This window comes from Cottoperca gobio, chromosome 5 (genome assembly GCF_900634415.1).
Source record: "Cottoperca gobio chromosome 5, fCotGob3.1, whole genome shotgun sequence".
Classification (NCBI taxonomy): domain Eukaryota; kingdom Metazoa; phylum Chordata; class Actinopteri; order Perciformes; family Bovichtidae; genus Cottoperca; species Cottoperca gobio.
The window spans coordinates 10119555-10138547 of record NC_041359.1 but is presented as its reverse complement, the minus strand read 5'-3'; the positions used below and the strand labels follow the sequence as shown (position 1 = coordinate 10138547).

Below are 18993 nucleotides of genomic sequence, written 5' to 3'. Positions count from 1 at the left end.
TGGATGGAGGCCAGCAGGGTTAGTGATCCTCTCCCGTCTCTCTCCTGCTCCCGCTCTCCAAACACAAACGTAGTTTTTTCCCAGCTTTCAAAAGGGGACTACAACCACCAAACGACACATCAGACTTATCAACAAGACTTTTTGAACTTCTGGTTTCAAACATTTTCTAGTTAAAGGTTGGACTCTAATTCCTCAAGTTGGACTTCCGTCCGATTGGGCTCTGCTTGTTTGTAACTTTTCTTATTTGGGTGTTTCCCCCCCCTTGGCTGTGTGTATCTGTAACGTATAATGGCTCTTGGAGTTCTTAATTCGCAAGTAAAACATTCCCTGAGTGGGAGTGTATTTTTGGACAGCGGTTCTATAGAGGAACAGGAACCTCCACCTCCACTCCGCAGCTACCTTTGTTTGACTATTTTCACCTGCTTTTGTCCTGCATACCCCGTCAACATTGTGGCCCTGATCTTCTCCATCATGGTGAGCACGGCATTTCACTAATATACATTTCATCTTACAGATGTGCTGCTGTTTATCATGAAGGAAGAAATGTGTCAGAGAGAATGGAAATGTGCTCTCTCTTCAGGATGTTCAATGTGTTTCAGTTACAGTGTTCTGACGTGTTGTGTTGTGAGTGCATGTGTGGGACAAACACACCTGTTCTGCCCATCGAGTAAACATACTCCATTTTGGAAAATGAAACAAAATGTCCCTGTTCCAAACGGATGATATAAACATTAGTTATTGGCTAAACTACAAACCAGACGGTTAACACAATAGTATGTGGTGGCTGTGGCTCAGGAGGTAAAGTGGTCGTCTACCAATCGGAGGGGGGAGGGCTGACATGTATTGTAAAAGCGCAATTTAAAAGCAGTCAATTGACCATGTTTCCAGATCTGTCTGCAGTCTAAATGTTGTTATTTATCAACATTTTAAAGTATACCGTCTAACAATAACTCCATGTAACCAGGTCCCAACATGTTAGAACGCTTTAGACGTCACTTTAAAGTTTCCAAAATTTGCCGAGTTTAAACTAATTATCTGCAAATCCTGGAGTTAAAGGCAGTAATCGGCTTTTTTAATTTCTGGGACTGTAAAGCGTCTACAGTTTAATGTGTAACATTTCTTACTCGCAGTCTAGGAACAACTATTACATGGGTGACTACGATGGGTCGAGGCGGCTGGGCAGGAACGCTCTCTATGTCTCGGTTGCCTCCATCATCATCGGCCTTCTCGTCATCGCTGTCTCCTGCATCGTTCATTTCACCAGTGTAAGACACACCCCCGGGGTCGGGCAGTATGACACTATATTCTGTGACTATTACCATGTGACTATTGTATCTATAAAACTACATTTACTGAGATCCATACATGTAGACACACATAATGCAAGGTGTTAGTTGTGATGTTTTTATTTTATTTCACGATGTTATTGTCAAGACAACGCGATAACTCTGTAGGCCGATATTTATTGTAATGAAATCCTCTTGTATGCAAAATATACAGAGAAAAAAGTATTTAAAGTATTTAAAGTACGTCCCTCTCTTTGTGGTGCAAAGCTATGGAGAGCCATAGTGTTCAATATAAAATTAAAATAAAAGACATAGTTAATGAATGATCATATGAATAGATTGTGTAGCATGATCCAATAAAAGAATTGAAGAAATTATTAAAACTCATTATTAAGAAATGTTATTTCATCATTCATTTTCACAATAATAGAATTTATTGGATACTATTTATTTTATTATAAACCATTTTATTTCTAAATGCTCTTTCTCAAAAGTATGTTTCATTTCATTTTCATGAGACTTGCTTGTAGTCGACGTTTCCCACACACACACACACACACACACACACACACACACACACACACACACACACACACACACACACACACACACACACACTCTCTCTTGGTTATTTTTGACCAAAACCTCAAGCCACAAGACGGTTTCTTCCCTCCTGCAGCTGCTGGCCTCATCAACAAGCACCCCCATTATCTTTGACTGTTATCTTTGTCCATTGCATATTCTTAATTCTAATACTGTGAATCTTTGCACATCCCGCAGAATATATCGTTTGTGCATTCATGAAATCGGTATGATGTAGTGAATTGTTATTGCTATATGTACATTTTACAATGACTGTGGGTATATTTTACTACATTTACTGTCCTTTAATGTGAGAGTTGTTTAATGTACTTCTGTTTGTGTTCCAGATGGACTTTTAGTGTTGTGGAAGGGGAGAGAGGGGGAGAGAGGGGGAGAGAGGGGGAGAAGGGAAATACGACAGTAAACTGTGGATGAGGATGTCTGGATGGGCTCAGGTGGTCGCTTCATTCTGTACCATCTGCCACTGAAAGGACTATGGCTCGTTTACAATCTGCACATCGCTTTCTCTCATGTTTACCGTTCTTCATATGCACAATCCAGGACGATTGTACATTTCAGTGATTAACGTCAATGAGGCTTTGAATTAAAAAGGCAGCTTTCTACAAATGTGTCGGGAACCCGAGGTTGACGAGAGATTCTTGTTAGGCCGTCACCCCAACGTACGAAAAGTATATTTTCACTTCTGTTTTTTTTTTTAACTAAGAATTTTTTTTAAAATCAGAATACCTACTTTATCCATAAACAAATGATTGTATTTCTGCTAATACTCTGATGTCATTAAGCTTTATTAGAAATAGTTCGTAATGCCATTGATATTTTGTGCTTCAACATTTATATTCATTAATATTTGAATGTGTTTGGTAACGTTAGTAAAATAACTTTGGTACGTACAGTACGACTTCCGAATTGTTCTCGTCTGTAACAATAGAGAATTTACATTAAATACTCCTCAGCAAACTCCTTATTTATTTGGCGTGAACATTTGTAGATTATTTCCTGCTCTACATCCGGATTCTGTCTAAGAATAACTGTGTTTAATCTTTGTTAAATGTGTGCTCTATGATTCCTGTTAAAGGGCACTCAACCGATTTTATTTCAGTTTACTTGTGGAGTCAGCCTGTGGGTTCTTCTGTGGCTCTGGAGGGGGATTTAAAGTGAGACTATGTAACCTATAAATAGGAAATAACACATTTATCCTCTTACAGATAACAAGGTGGATTCATAAGCAATTTGAAAAGTGTCACTTTAAAGTACGAGAAATAACTCTTGGATTTGTCTGTTTCACCAACTTGGGGCTGAGGTTTGAAAGACGGCACTTACCAACGTGATCTCATCCCTACTTGTAATATTTTGCTGCTTGGGCAGAAGCTTTTTACGTGGTATCTTTGAATGGTTAACGTTGTTAAAACAGTCGTGGTCACGGCGTTAACGTTGTGAAACGGTCCCGAATAGCTTTAGGCAACAACACTTCTCGGTTAGGGTTTGAAAAAAGATGATAGTTTGGGTTAAAAAAAGCTACGACTGTTACGTAACTTACAGATGTGACGTAACGTCGTCGTTATAAATAACTCAAGTTTTGGCATCACACCGGACAGGAGTTACTTGAAAGCCTGGTGCTAAAGGGTGCCTTGTGTCGGTATCAAGACGGGCGATAGCCACTGCCCTAGCGTCGGTATTTGACGCCCTGTGAGTGAGACCAGGCTGTAACGACAGAATTAGGCTCTTCCTGCTGTCATGCTACTTGACTAGTGCCGCACTGTTTCCGGTGTGGATTGACATGCCATGGCGTAGCTCCAGACGGTACCAAACTGGGGCTCAAAGCTATCATATGAAAGTAATCACAAACCAAAAGACCATATTTCGTATTTGAGAACCTCAACACCTGTTGCCGATAGACCCTCACACCCCACACGTCTTTTTAACCTTTAACTTCTGTTTAAAAGTATAATTACTGCCTCACCATTGTATACCTCCAACAATGAGTCAGGGTTGCGGTTTTCATCCATGTCTGTCAAAAATGTCATCGTTTCATAATTTTATCCTTTTAGATATTAGTGAGAAATTGTCTAAATTAGAAAATACATTTTTGAAGAATTGAAGAAATTCCCTCCAGACGCATTGTGGAGACGTACAACCCGTCACAGCTGCCAGCGCGGAGGCGTAATTAGGATTTTTATTTAAATTATTTACAGAAACCGATTACAGACAGTAACAGGCCCATTTGAAATATTTATTTTTCATCTCAGAAACCTCCATGAAGTATACAACCTGCCATGCTGGGACATTTCCTTGTAGTTTGATATGTCATAGTATATCCCCAACTAAATATAGAAGACCCCCCCCCCCTGCGTGTTACAGGTTGCCCAGCATGTCACATGGTCAAGCAGATCTGATCCTGTTGCGAGGAAACGTATTAAAAGTATCATAAAAAGGTAGGGAGGAAATAAAGTGATGATTCAGAAGGGTTCCAGCAGAAGGGCCCTGATCCTGCGCGTCCAATTCAACTCAGTTTTATCATTGCTGTTATTGAACTACAACACTTTCAAGCTGCTTTAATTTATTTTCACAACTCTCCATGGGGGTTACAATGACCTTCATGGACAGACAAACTAACACCTACATAAACAAAACAAAAAACATGAAATGTACTGTTTGCTTTTTCATTTTTGATTTGCCGTATGAACCTTTTCCATCAAACCAATCTTCTGAATGCAGGTGTAATTCAAAGCAGTGCCTCTGATGTAATAGGCCTGCTGTCAAGTTTCAGCAGTAATTCTAATGCACTTGGGCAAATGAGTTTTGGCAGTAATCCTGTACTATTATCTCCCTTACTTGAAAGAGAAATACAGAGTGTTTGTAGTGCCACCTCTTTGATGTCACACCAAAGTAAAACCCAAGAGAACAAGATGGAAAATGAAATGAGCGCAGGGATTAGGCCACTTGAAAGCATTTAGTAAGATTATCTTGGGATCAAGGCAGACTTTGTGACAAGAAACTGATTACCCTAAGATATAATAATGCATCTCTGTCTTGAAACATTCACACAAACAACATTAATTAATATCATCTTCATTCAATATTTCATGATAAAAGAGATTCTGAGTTCCAGCTTTGCAAGACAGCTGCTTTAATTCTCTTTCATGCCAGAATAATGAATTATGTTCTTTTTCCAGCTCGCATTCACAGCATCAACTCACCTGAAGCTGTGTTGTTGTGTTGCTAGCTGCACTATAGCCAATACATTTGGAGAGCGCTCCATGACTCACATGAAGTCCTCATAAATAGGCCACTCAAAGCAGCTGCTACCATTAGCACAAGATAGAGCCTCCATGCGTACATATCCCATGACACATTCTTCCCAGGGAGAAGCAGTTTGATCTGCTTTGAATACATGAAAGAGGATAACTGTGGGAATAATGCAGAGCAGGCATGGGAGCACAAATATGCATTCAGGTACCTTAGCGCCACAAAACAAAAAGGTTTTCTTAAATACAGATTTTGTCTCAGTTTTGCTGAAGTAGCATTATTATACTTTTTTGGTCACTTCACCCGGCTTAATCTACGCTATGGGGCTGGAAGTATCAAAGAGTCCAAACTGATAAAAGACTTGCAATGACATGAGCTGTAGAGCCGACCTGCTACTAGAATGGCATACAGTGTTTCTTTGGAGCTTTTTTGAAACCTTGCATCTGGAATCAGCGGCGATGAAATTGCAGAGTCGGGCAACGATTACCTGTGTGTTCATCACTGCAGTTCACATTCACTTAGTTATGAATTACAACTAAGATTTACAAGTGTTATATTAAGTTTCTAAGTGTTGAAACTGTGAGAAACTGGTTCTCCAGCACATCAAAAACAACATCCAGCATGCCGTCTCCACTGCCCTCACGCTGCTTGTCGATTTCATCTCAGCATTGAAAACAATCTCCCCCATGAAACTGATTGGCAAACTTAACACTCTGGGCTTGAGTATCACACTCTGCAACTGGATATTGTACTTTCTCACAAACAGACCCCAGGCAGTTCGGATTGGCGGTCACACCTCCTTCACTCTGTTGTTGAACATCGGAGCCCCCCAGGGCTGTGTGCTCAGCCCCCTCCTGTTCACACTGTACACCCACGGATAACGGAGGGGAAGACACACAACCCAATCTACATTAATGGAGCTGAGGTGGAGGCAAGTGAACAGTTTTAGGTTCCTGGAAATCAGCATCACAAACAACCTGATATGGTCATCTCACATCTCCATCCTGGTGAATACATTTCTTTTTAAACGACTGTATTTCTTTAGGGAACTTAAGAAGGCAAAATTCCCCAGCCGAGCTCTTGTTTACAGATGAGCAATAGAAAGCATCCTGACTAGAAACCTAACACACTGGCACGGGATGAGCACGACCCAGGGCAGGATGGCTCCGCAGCGAGTGAGCAAAACTGCCAAGAACATCATTGGTACCAAACTACCGAGCATCACTGATATTGGGGAGAAGAGGTGCTTGCAAAGAGCCCAAAGGATATTAAAGGACAACACCCACCACAACCACAGCCGGTTCACCCTGCTGCTGTCTGGCAAGAGATACAGAAGTATCTGCTGCCGTACCACCAGACTACAGAGCAGCTTGGTTCCTCAGGCTGAAAGACTCATCAACTCATCCTTCACACTCCACCATAAAAAACTGTTTAGATGTTTTAGTTTTTCTTGTGTAGCATCATAGGCGTCTGAGTAATGGAGCAGATGGAGAAGCTGCACCCCCACTATTAGACTTGGGGCAGTTGGTGGAGCAAACTTGTTTTTGCAACCCCACTTTCTGATCAAACAACGTTGCTATTTTCAAACATTTGAGCTAGTTAGGATCAACGATAGTTACATCTGGATGTTTCTTATGTAGAATATAAATATATGTAGCACACTTTACACTGTGGTTGTAATTCAGAGTTTTTAAGCTTTTCACCAGAAATAAAATGGCTATTATTTTGCAAGAAATCACAGGAAGGCCTATCTCCCTAGCTTCACAGCGGAGGGCTCAGGCCCAGTCAACACAAAGCTGCAGTCAAAACAAAACTGGTCTCTTACAGCCTGGGAAAAACTAATATTTTTATAGTGCAATATAATCTGGGCTTTATAGTGAAAGAGCAGCCTTATAGGGCATGATTGAACAGTTCATATTGCGGTAAATGGCAATTTCAGGTGTTAATTAAAAGAAAAATGTCCTCTCACTAATCTTGCACCCCCACTTTTAACTAGAACTACGAGCCATGTGTAGCAAAATGGGACTACAACTGCATTTCTTTGCACAACCCTGTGTTGTACAATAAATGGTCATTACAGTGACATTGTGTTGTGACATTTATGATTCCATATGGGGACGCACAGGAAAAGTCAGGACTGATACTGTTTGTTGTTGGGGCAGTGGATATCTTTGATAGTCATTTGACAAACTGTCATCATGTGTTTGTAGCTGTTTGCTTTTCACTCCATTAATACAACCACGTCTACACTGATGTTGCGTCCCCATGTCTTCGTCCACTTGAAGTGATGCCCGCTACGCTGATAGCATTTTAGCTGTATGGTTGTCAACAGAGATCTGATTATTGTGTTACTTTATGTAAAATAATCTCTTGGTGTGCTTACACACAAACAGGGTCCAACAGCCTGAGCCTGAAATCAGGAGGAATAAAAGATTTTATACTGATTATAGAATTTACAGCTGTTTCCGATTATCGAAAGGACCACAACACGTGTGCATTTACTGAGCAAACACTGAGCAGCCTAAACGCTAAAGACCAACAAGCTTCTCTATCGCTATGACTAATGATGGAACAGCTTTAACTAACTCACAAACAAGGTATGTATTCAGTGTATGTTGCATTTAAATACAACATTAGAAGCACCGTTGGAATATGTTTCTATTAACGTTTTTACTTCTTCTTTTTGTTTCTAGTTTAGCTTTTTCTTTATCTTGTTTTTACCTTAATACATTATTACTGCTCACCCTGCTGCCACAGTCTATATTTAGAAATTATTGTGACACAGACAATGACCTGTAAGAAATGTCCTTTTCTGACCTGCTGCAATTTGTTCTCTGTCTGACAGAAATAACCTTTGAAAACACCCATGTGGTATAAAATCATTGCGACAAACTGGGTCAGGAATGGGGCACACGCACAGCAGAGAAATATGGGATGATTAATTTTGCAGTGTATATTGTCATTACACAATGGCTGTTAACATGAACTAAATAGGGATTTATATATATATATTGCTGTTGGCTAATTTCAGCAGAGTCCCGGGCACATGTGTTCTGTCCCAAAATATGTAAATATCTGGGATTTGCAGGAGAAATTTGGTAATGATTAAACTCCATAATGCTCCTACAGCTGAAACTCCTACAATGAGTCACAGCTGTCGAAGCAAAACAGTTATCTTTCTAATGTTAGTAAATAAATGAAAGGTTTATGTATGTCCTGACAAAACGTATATATAACGTACAATGACAGGAAATAGTCAAGACTGTAAATTATATTTTAGGTTGTGGGAGCTTACTGAAGATGGGGAAGTAAAGCTTGAATTAAAAACATAATCATAACAGTTAAAGAGCTGCAGATAAAGGAATATATTTATTCCTAATTCAGGTTCTCATTTGAATTTAGTTTGCAGTTGCTGAACTATAAGTGACACGACATCAACGAGTGATGTTATTTAAGGAGAGCAAGATTTCAGATGTCAATCTTCCTGTGGAAGCAGAACATTCCTCAGCAGATTTGAATTCTTATTGAAGTGCTTGATGTCTCTGGAAACTTTAATCTTTAAAAGAAAGCTGTCGAACGTTGAAAACAATAAAGAGTTGATATTTCCCAAACAGATTCCTGCATGTGACTAAATCTGGCAGCATAATAAGAGTAAAGGAAGATTTCCCTCCCACATATTTTCAGTGATTATAATAATCATTCCACAGGTGCAGGGGACTTAGATTTAGAGCAACCAGATGATAGATGAAAGTGTTAGAAGTCTTATTTTCTGCTGTTACAGGTGTGGTCAGCTTGTCTTCTTCCAGCTTTGCTTCGGGGAGAAGACCTGCTTCCAAGAATATGTGTGCATGGCATCACGTTTTGGGAGCTACCCGAGAGTTGCAGTTTGTTCTGCCTACACACAGCCAAGGTGCCATTCTGTTGGCATCTGCTTTTCTCTCTCAAAGCAATAACTGACTTTCATCCCAAATCCTGGCATTTTGAATGAAGTGTGTGCGTGAGACAGAAAATGAGAGAGAGGCAGGCTTCAGCATAAATTGTAGCGCAAGTTGCCCTTTGTGTTTTCTGGTATTACATCTTGTATTTTTGTCATTATTCACAGATGATATCACAAGCTTGTGATGTGATTGATTCAGTACTTCTATCTTTGCTGCACACACATTCCCAGAGGGAAGCAGCAGCTTCTAGATTTTTCCCCATGGAGCCTGCTGGTCTACACAGTTGTTTTCCAAGTCTGGTCTACACTTGCCAGTAATAATATTTTTGGCCTGCAGAGGGGCCTCGAGCTAAATGTTCCATGTTTTCCCCACTGATCCTGCCGTCCACTCAGTACTAAACAGTAAACAGACATGAGTATGAATAAGCAGCTCGTACATTCTTGGTTTTATTGTGGTAATTAAGAAAGCAGAAGAGAAGTTAGAACAAATCTAACACACAATGTCTGTATCGAACACAGAGGAAGATATTTCTATAGAGTCTAAAGATGTTGCTTGGACAAAAAGATAATCTTATTAGGATCCATCCTTCCAATATTGACACATATTCATTCCAATAATAATTAACTACAACTTCACAAAGTGACATGTAACACAGTAACATGGTATTATCTCTTTGTAAAATAGTTGTTGTTTGTGTCAGACTTGACAGTAGTATCTATATATATTTAAAACATAAGTAGAAATGTAAATAGCTTATTGGACAGTCTGAAAAAAAAACGTATTCAATTTGAAAATTAATGAAACATTTTCAACGTCAGTCTTTCAGTTGATGGACTGTATTAAATTGTATAAACTAAAACTTTATCGACGACAAACAGTAAGATGAGGTTCTTGCTAAGATGTCTGAATGTTACAGGGTTATGCCACGACAAAAAAGATATATGATGCAACCATATGGTGAAAAGCATACATTTATATACAATAGCTAACAATATTGTGCAACGTCTGGCACAGTGATCGAAGTAGCACTGTTTGAATAACATTTGCCCCAGAAAAAAAACAATTAAAAAACCACAAAACATTACATTACTGCTAGTGTGCCACTATCTGAAAATAACTGTCAAAGAATAGCTTGTGAAGATATTATAGACTTATCCTACTTTGTGTTGGCCTTCAATCTTCTCTTGTTTCGTTGGTGGAGAGTTAATAACTTACTTAGCCTACATAAATTGTCAGTATTTGTTGGCCAAACATGACACATGTTATTGTCTCATGTTCATTAAAACAATCTTTTGTAGGGGGCCCTAAGCATCGTCTTATTGCTTAATGGGTAGGACCGGCTCTGGCTGCAACACTAATTGTTTCTCTCTGCTTCGTCAACCATCCATCCATCCTGTGGGCCCACCACTCATGGGAAAAACCGCTGGGGTCGGGTGCGCTGTCACACGGGTGGCAGTGATGGTCAGGGACCTCGACGGACCAGACCCGGGCAGCAGAGGCTGGCTCTGGGGACGTGGAACGTCACCTCTCTGAGGGGGAAGGAGCCGGAACTAGTGCGGGAGGTGGATCGCTACCAGTTGGATCTGGTGGGGCTTGCCTCCACGCACAGTCTTGGCTCTGGAACCGTACTCCTGGATAGGGGTTGGACTCTATTCTTCTCCGGAGTTGCCCAAGGTGTGAGGCGTCGGGCCGGGGTGGGGATACTCACTAGCCCCCGGCTGAGCGCCGCTACGTTGGAGTTTATCCCGGTGGATGAGAGGGTCGCCTCCCTACGCCTTCGGGTTATGGGGGGGAAAACTCTGACTGTTGTTTGTGCCTATGCCCCAAACCGCAGTTCTGAGTATTCGGCCTTCTTGGAGACCCTGAATGGAGCCCTGAAGGGGGCTCCAGTAGGGGACTCCGTAGTCTTGCTGGGAGACTTCAACGCACACGTGGGAAACGATGGAGACACCTGGAGAGGCGTGATTGGGAGGAAGGGCCTCCCTGATCTAAACCCGAACGGTCGTTTGTTGTTGGACTTCTGTGCTAGCCATGGAATGGCCATAACAAACACCATGTTCGAACATAAGGATGCTCATAAGTGCACGTGGTACCAGAGCACCCTAGGCCAAAGGTCAATGATCGATTTCGTAATGTTTTGGACACTCGGGTGAAGAGAGGGGCGGAGCTGTCGACTGATCACCATCTGGTGGTGAGTAGGATCAAGGGGTGGGGGAAGACTCTGGACAGATCCTGGTAAACCCAAACGGGTAGTGCGGGTGAACTGGGAACGTCTGGAGGAAGCCCCTGTCCTGGGGATCTTTAACTCACACCTCCAGCGGAGCTTTTCAGCCATCCCTGTGGAGGTTGGGGGCATTGAACCTGAGTGGGCGATGTTCAAAATCTCTATTGCTGAAGCTGCGGTGATGAGCTGTGGTCTAAAGGTCTTAGGTGCCTCAAGGGGCGGTAACCCTCGAACACCGTGGTGGACCCCGGTGGTCAGGGAAGCCGTCCGACTGAAGAAGGAGTCCTTCCGGGTTATGTTATCCGGGAGGACTCCGGAAACAGTTGCAGGGTATCGAAGGACTAGAAGGGCGGCAGCTTCTGCCGTGTCAGAGGCAAAGCAGCGTGTGTGGGAGAAGTTCGGAGAAGCTATGGAGAAGGACTTTCGGTCGGCACCAAGGTGCTTCTGGAAAACCATCCGGCACCTCAGGAGGGGGAAGCGAGGAACCATCCAAGCTGTGTACAGCAAGGGTGGGACCCTGCTGACTTCAACTGAGAAGGTTATCGGCCGGTGGAAGGAGCACTTTGAGGAACTCCTGAATCTGACTAACACGCCCTTTATGGTTGAGGCAGAGCTGCAAGCTGATGGAGGATCATTGTCAATTTCCCTGATGGAAGTCACTGAGGTAGTCAAACAACTCCACAGTGGCAAAGCCGCAGGGGTTGATGAGATCCGTCCAGAAATGCTGAAGGCTTTGGGTGTTGAGGGGCTGTCTTGGTTGACACGCCTCGTCAACATTGCGTGGATGTCTGGGACAGTGCCTAGGGGTTGGCAGACCGGGGTGGTGGTTCCCCTATTTAAAAAGGGGGACCAGAGAGTGTGTGCCAACTACAGGGGTATCACACTTCTCAGCCTCCCTGGTAAAGTCTACTCCAAGGTACTGGAAAGGAGGGTTCGGCCGGTAGTCGAACCTCTGATTGAAGAGGAACAATGCGGATTCCGTCCTGGTCGTGGAACAACGGACCAACTCTTCACTCTCGCAAGGATCCTGGAGGGGGCCTGGGAGTACGCCCATCCGGTCTACATGTGTTTTGTGGATCTGGAGAAGGCGTATGACCGGGTCCCCCGGGTGATACTGTGGGAGGTGCTGCGGGAGTATGGGGTGAGGGGGTCACTTTTGAGGCCATCCAATCCCTGTACGCCCAAAGCGAGAGTTGTGTCCATATACTCGGCAGTAAGTCGGACTCGTTTCCCGTGAATGTTGGCCTCCGCCAGGGCTGCGCTTTATCACCAATCCTGTTCGTGATTTTCATGGATAGGATATCGAGGCCTGGTCGTGGAGGAGAGGGGTTGCAGTTCGGTGACCTAAGGAGCTCATCGCTGCTCTTTGCAGATGATGTGGTCCTTATGGCATCATCGGTCTGTGACCTTCAACAGTCACTGGATCGGTTCGCAGCCGAGTGTGAAGCGGTTGGGATGAGGATCAGCACCTCCAAATCTGAGGCCATGGCTCTCAGCAGGAAACCGGTGGATTGCCTACTCCGGGTAGGGAATGAGCCATTACCCCAAGTGAAGGAGTTCAAGTACCTCGGGGTCTTGTTCGCGAGTGAGGGGACAATGGAGCGAGAGATTGGCCGGAGAATCGGAGCAGCGGGGGCGGTATTACAGTCACTTTACCGCACCGTTGTGACGAAAAGAGAGCTGAGCCAGAAGGCAAAGCTCTCAATCTACCGGTCGATCTTCGTTCCTACCCTCATCTATGGTCATGAAGGCTGGGTCATGACCGAAAGAACGAGATCACGGGTACAAGCGGCCGAAATGGGTTTTCTCAGACGGGTGGCTGGCGTCTCCCTTAGAGATAGGGTGAGAAGCTCAGCCATCCGTGAGAGACTCGGAGTAGAGCCGCTGCTCCTTTACGTTGAAAGGAGCCAGTTGAGGTGGTTCGGGCATCTAGTAAGGATGCCACCTTGGGCGCCTCCCTAGGGAGGTGTTCCAGGCACGTCCAGCTGGGAAGAGACCCCGGGGAAGACCCAGGACTCGGTGGAGAGATTATATCTCCTCACTGGCCTGGGAACGCCTCAGGATCCCCCAGTCGGAGCTGGAGGATGTGGCCCGGAGAAGGGAAGATTGGGGTTCCTTACTGGAGCTGCTGCCCCCGCGACCCGATCCCGGATAAGCGGTAGACGATGGATGGATGGATGGATGCTTCATCAACTGCTTTTTAGCCTTGAAGACGTCTTTGTGCTGAAATCCTATTGCAAGCTGTTCACTTGATCGTGTTACTCACTGGAAACCCAACCACAGCGATCATTTTGCAGCTTACTTCGATTGGCCTTATATTACAGGGCTGAAGGGCAGGCGCATGTAATGACCAATGTGTGAGCTACCATTAGTGACAATAATAACATCTAAAACCTCATATAACATGATAGAAATGTTGCTGTCCTCCCCCGTAGGTTTCAGGACTATCATTCATAGGGCACTACCAAACCCCAAAAAGTACATCACTAGAAGGAGGAGGAGGAGGATCATGATGCAAGCCACAAAAAACCCAGACGCATCCATAAGACTTAGACAGAAAGAAAAGTTCTTATTTAGTAAACTTCATAACCTCGCTTTGTACTGAGTGTACTATTTGATTTGTAAGAAAAACAATGTCCTTGATTTGAGCCTTGAATTTGTCTTCCTCTCAAGAAAGCTGAGAGTGCCTCCCTCTGTTCCCAGGCCTTTGTTGATGAACAGCAGAATTGTTTGGCCATACACTGCACTAGGATGCGAGGCGGAAGTCATTGTTTTGTCTGACAGCCGGCTTTGCTTGTTCTCCGTAACAACCTCCACCCCCCCCCCCCCCACTCCTGTCTGCAGCAGGAGCCCTGTGTAATTACATCCAACCCGTTCCTCTCTCCCTTACGCTTGATATCACTGCTGACATCGACGAGCACAGCCCCTTCGCTCTCTCTCTCTCTCTCTCTCTCTCTCTCTCTCTCTCTCTCTCTCTCTCTCTCTCCTCTCTCTCTCTCTCTCTCTCTCTCTCCTCCCCTCCCTCCCTCCCTCCCTCCCTCTGCTATTTGAGAGCTCTCTCACCAGCCAGTGTGCAGTCCTGCCTCATCTTCAGTTGTGTGTGTAGTGCAGCGGAGCAGATGGAGAGGGGAAAGGACGAGGGTGAGACAGAGGCAGAGATGAGAGAAGGGGAAAGAGCATAGTAGACAGCTGAAGAGGGAAAACGGAGAGGATGCTGGATGACTGAAACTATACAGCGGGATATTTATTGAGAAGAGAAACTGTTGGCTGAGTCTGTGAGGTAAGTGAGCAACAAGTATGAATCTAAGACTTTGCTCTGGCATGTGACAGCACACAAAATAACAAATAAAAAGTCTAGGTGAGCTGAAGTAAACATCCAGACAGTATGGAAGATGTTTTTCCTGAGCCTCCTAAAATGTGACGTAATTAGACACTGAATTAAGCAACGATACACAAAGGAGATCTCTAGTTGTGATTTCTGCATCCTCAGACTCTCGGGGGAAGTTTTTAATTGTTTGTGATGAATACAAGTCCTCCCTAATCTCCTAAGAAATAAGAGAGGCTGCTCTCCACCTGAGGGTTGAAGGCTGCACCAAGGCTGCATCAAACGCTTTGTGACTTTATCAAATACACCTGTCACACTCCGTGGGCAGTCAGGTTTCCCATTACAGTTGTGGGTTTATAAAATCCACCGTGGCGGGGGAATCTGATGAACAGATCAGACCGATAAGAGGTGATCAGGGGTCTGGGTGTGAAAGTGCTGTCGAGGTTTCCCAACAGCTCCAGGTAGAGCTTCTTGGTGTTTTGTGTTTTTGTTAGACAAACAGACTAAAGATAGGCAGAAAGGAAGGAGATTTCAAGTGAATAATTCAGTTGGGGATACATCATCGTGATTCACAAGCTTTTTCTCACGGGGAGTGACTGCACTCATGCTCTTTACCACTTATTTGATAATGCAGAGAACAACTTATGAATTGAGAAGTAAGGCAGCCATTCTTGAGCTTCCAGGATCTTTTTATTCTTGCACATTAAGGCCAATTGAAAGTCAATATACAATATATCTGTCGAAATGAAAAGCTCCCACTCTCTGCCCTGCGGCAGGTTTGAGGGATGTGTGAGAGAGACAAAGAGAGAGAGAGAGAGAGAGAGAGAGAGAGAGAGAGAGACAGAGAGAGAGAGAGAGAGAGAGAGAGAGCCAGGGGGACAGTTTCTCAGAGCATCAACATATAGCCATAAATTCTGCTAATTGGCGCGCTTGCCGTTGTGTGGTTTTTGGTATTGCATCTTGTCATTGATCTCAGTTTATATCAATAGTTTACGACATGATTGATGTACCAATATAAACCTTGACTGTCATGATCAATAATTCCAGACTACATTGTTAATCGTATTGATTTGATGACACACACTTTGTTGTTCTGACAGAAGTTCATGGGAAGAGACCATTTTTATGGCATTAACGGCAATAGTAAAGTAAATTAAATGACAGGTATTCAAAGTCTAGTGTCTCAGCTAGAGACAACTGCACATTAATGGTAGCTTGTTTCAAATAAATCTGCGCACATCATAATTAAATCTCAAATCATTCTGATACTCTAGACTGAGAATTTATTTTCACAGTTCTCAGAATAAGTGATATTTATTTCCATTTCTAGCTTTAGAACCCGACTGGCCAAACTCAGCAAACATTTTTCTGATGTTTGGATATTTTTATGAAATCAAAATGACTCAATAAGCACTGTCCAGTCAAACACTATTTACTGTCTGTAGCACAAGTGCATTGTTAACTATTCACACTGCAATAGTATGTAAATTTATGGATATGCTAATTTACCAAATAGGAAAATAATGGGAGTGAATCTTTAATGGAGTTCCTAATATTGTGCTTCCATATTAGCATATGGTCCGTCTGTACTGCAGATGCTAATTTGAAGGGTTATGAAGAAAGATGAGCACATCAAGCATGATCCACTGTGCTAACCGCAGTGGATCTGGTGTGCATCATTCCTTGGAAAATTCCTATTTTTTACAAACTATATTTATATGCTTTGTTCAGATGGCTGTATTTAGTCAATCTATTGGAAGGGAAGGCCTTTATGTAGTTTACAACAGATGCTGCTAAGAATCAGTAGTCCATCTATAGCGTCCAGCCATCATGGCCACTACCGACCCCCGCCTAACTTTTTCTGGTAGCTACGTGATATAAATCCCCCAAACCAGACTCTCCAACTACAGCAATACTTATACCTTTTTATAACCTTTATTTTACCAGGATAGGTCTCATTGAGATTAAAAATCTATTGTTCAAGAGAGTCCTTTTTAACTATACTTGTTCAAAATTACAATCACTATTGGACCTGATCTATGACCTGATGTCTTTATCAGTTTGGTCACCAACTTCATTTGACATTGAACACCAAAAATAAGCGCTGACAGTGAATAGACCAATAATTCATCTGCCTGCGCATCTGATGAATGTTGATATGTTATGTTATAAAGAATTAATCAATTACTCCAAATTGTTTTATTTGTTCCTATCTTCTCTACAGACACTGCTATGCACTCACTGGAATCGTAATCTTTTGATAGTGCACACAACTGCAAGCAACTGCAATCAACATCGCCAGAAAAAGCTGCGAGGCTCATCTGTATGGCGGAGCGGTGGTGTGTCACCTTGAAGAAGCTAACGAGAAAAATGAGCCTTGAGGTGTAAACATTCCTCTTTTCAGTGAGATGTGCAGACAGACTTTACTGCTGTTGTCTAATCTAAATATTCAGCAAAACACAATGCCATGCATCATGCCAAGAGACACTCCCCTTCTCCAGCTACAATACGTATTGATTTCTTTCTACTACATGATTGGAATACAGTAAGTTAAGCGCGTCTGTGGACATGAGAAATCTTAATCGTATGGATTCAAGCTTCTACAAATAAGTCTTAAAGACGTTGGTGATGCTCATTCTGACTCGTTCCATAATAATGAACGTCTAAGTTAACAGAGGACATTGGATACTAGTCTTCATTATGGAATCTGAAGAGAGCATGACAGGACTGTCCACAGCTGCATTGGTGGCCATCGCCTGCAACACGTTTGTCGCCATCCTCCTCCTTCTTCTTTGTCTAATCCTCTACCGAGCCTGCGGGGTACCCTCCAGCCCGGAGAGGCTGCCGGTGCTGGTTCCGAGTGAGGGAGAAACCCAGCAGGTGAACGAGCACAAGTACCTGTTGACCTCCTGACTGCAGAAAGACGAGTCAAATGTAGCAACAAGCAGTCACCTCGGCGCACTCCTCCACGGGAGAGGGGACTGAGGGAGAACCGGGACTGACTGCAAGCGAGAATCATGACTGTCCTTCGTAGTCCTCGAGTGAGGAGACTGTATTTAACCAGCCGTCTCGTCGCATGGAAGAATGCCCATGTGAATGTTTATGTTTAACACACACACAGCTCCAACAAAAAGGACACGGCCGCAAGGATGGATGCAGGTTACACAAAGAGCGAGAGAATGGAATGTTCAGTACACAAAGAGCGGCTGGCCTGCTGTTGCAGGTTTCTAAATATATCCTCTTAATCGTACTTAATCGAAAAAAAGGACAAACCCAGTATATTGCTGAGAACAGGAGCTTGAGCTTGTGTGTGTGTGTGTGTGTGTGTGTCATTGTCACTCATAAATACCAGCTATCTGTGAGGCATAGCGCCTTGCTGAGGGTGTTACATAAGGACTGGAGAGGCTTAGATGAGATTTGTTTCCTCTTCAGTACGGCCCTCACACTGACATCTGCTTGTGGCTGTACGTGATGGCCCACTCACTCTGGACTGAGTCACAGGACTGATACATAGAAAGGGATCAATCGTGTGGAATTCTACAGATCGCAAACAAAAACAGCTGTTTCCCCCCCACATCCCACCACAAATGATCAATACTTAAGCATTTAACCTATATCACTAGCACTGCAACTTCAGACTTAATAAGGCATGTTGTGGAGTTAAGAGATATTATGATGTGTATATTAAAATTTACAATACTTACAATACTTTCCAGGCTTTTAGCTGATATTAGAGTAACATAGTGAGGAGTATTGCTACGTTCCATTTACCTCGGAAATCGGAGCTGGGAGTGACGTCACAACCGAGTTGACCACGTTCGAGTACAAGACACATCAAAACAAGTTCTAGCCAGGTTAGCTTTAGTAGCTATTGTTAGCAATACCAGTTGATAACATTGCATTACTGCAGTATTGCCATAATTTTGACCAAATACCTCAATATCGATATTGCGACGATATTGTAGGGTTGACTATTACAAAATATTTACACAATGAGGTTTTTGATAAATAATCACCAGTCATGTGGATATAATGACTAAATGAATAAAGGCAAATAAGAGATCAGCTAGAACAGTCTGGTAAGTTCAGAAATGACATCACTTTACTGTAATGCAGCTTTTAAAATCAGGAAAAGACAACACTTATAACATATTACAATATCCAAAATCCAAGACGCTATCTAGTGTCAGATCACAATACTGATGTGTTGTAATCTGACAGACTCGGCAACTTGGAACTCCGAGATTCAGACTTCCCAGTACAAATGGAACGTAACATAAGTAAGCAAGGATTTCACAATACATTGATGTTGCTCACATGAAACATGTCTGTTCAAGCTACTACCGTGTGTGTGTCATTTGAAATTTTCCA

The 18993-nt window shown here is 43.0% G+C and overlaps 2 protein-coding genes across 4 annotated transcripts in view; one reads left to right on the top strand and one right to left on the bottom strand.

Moving 5' to 3' along the window:
- The window catches only part of dnai1.2 (dynein, axonemal, intermediate chain 1, paralog 2), a 49463-nt gene that overhangs the window by 7450 nt on the left and 23020 nt on the right, over positions 1-18993 (bottom strand). The window contains exon 21 of one of the 2 annotated variants that reach the window (XM_029432628.1): positions 18075-18125. The exons of the other annotated variant lie outside the window; for it this stretch is intronic. The gene's annotated coding sequence lies outside the window, so the exon portion shown is untranslated. Of the gene's footprint in view, positions 1-18074; positions 18126-18993 lie in introns of those variants that run through there. 2 annotated transcript variants of the gene reach the window in all.
- On the top strand, positions 45-2237 carry LOC115008799 (transmembrane protein 233). 2 transcript variants are annotated; one of them, XM_029432634.1, is made up of 3 exons: positions 45-474; positions 1131-1265; positions 2216-2237. In XM_029432634.1, the coding sequence occupies exons 1-3, from the start codon at positions 289-291 to the stop codon at positions 2225-2227; spliced, it is 333 nt and encodes a 110-aa protein (XP_029288494.1). In that variant the 5' UTR covers positions 45-288; the 3' UTR covers positions 2228-2237. The 2 variants fall into 2 exon arrangements, with proteins under 2 accessions (XP_029288494.1, XP_029288493.1); XM_029432633.1 differs by lacking the exon at positions 2216-2237 and having other exon boundaries at positions 1131-2209.

Bases quoted from the DNA above. Each gene is read 5' to 3' on its own strand.
- LOC115008799 (XM_029432633.1), top strand. From the start codon at position 289: ATGGCTCTTGGAGTTCTTAATTCGCAAGTAAAACATTCCCTGAGTGGG. The intron at 475-1,130 runs GTGAGCACGGCA...TCTTACTCGCAG, and splicing joins CCCTGATCTTCTCCATCATG to TCTAGGAACAACTATTACAT.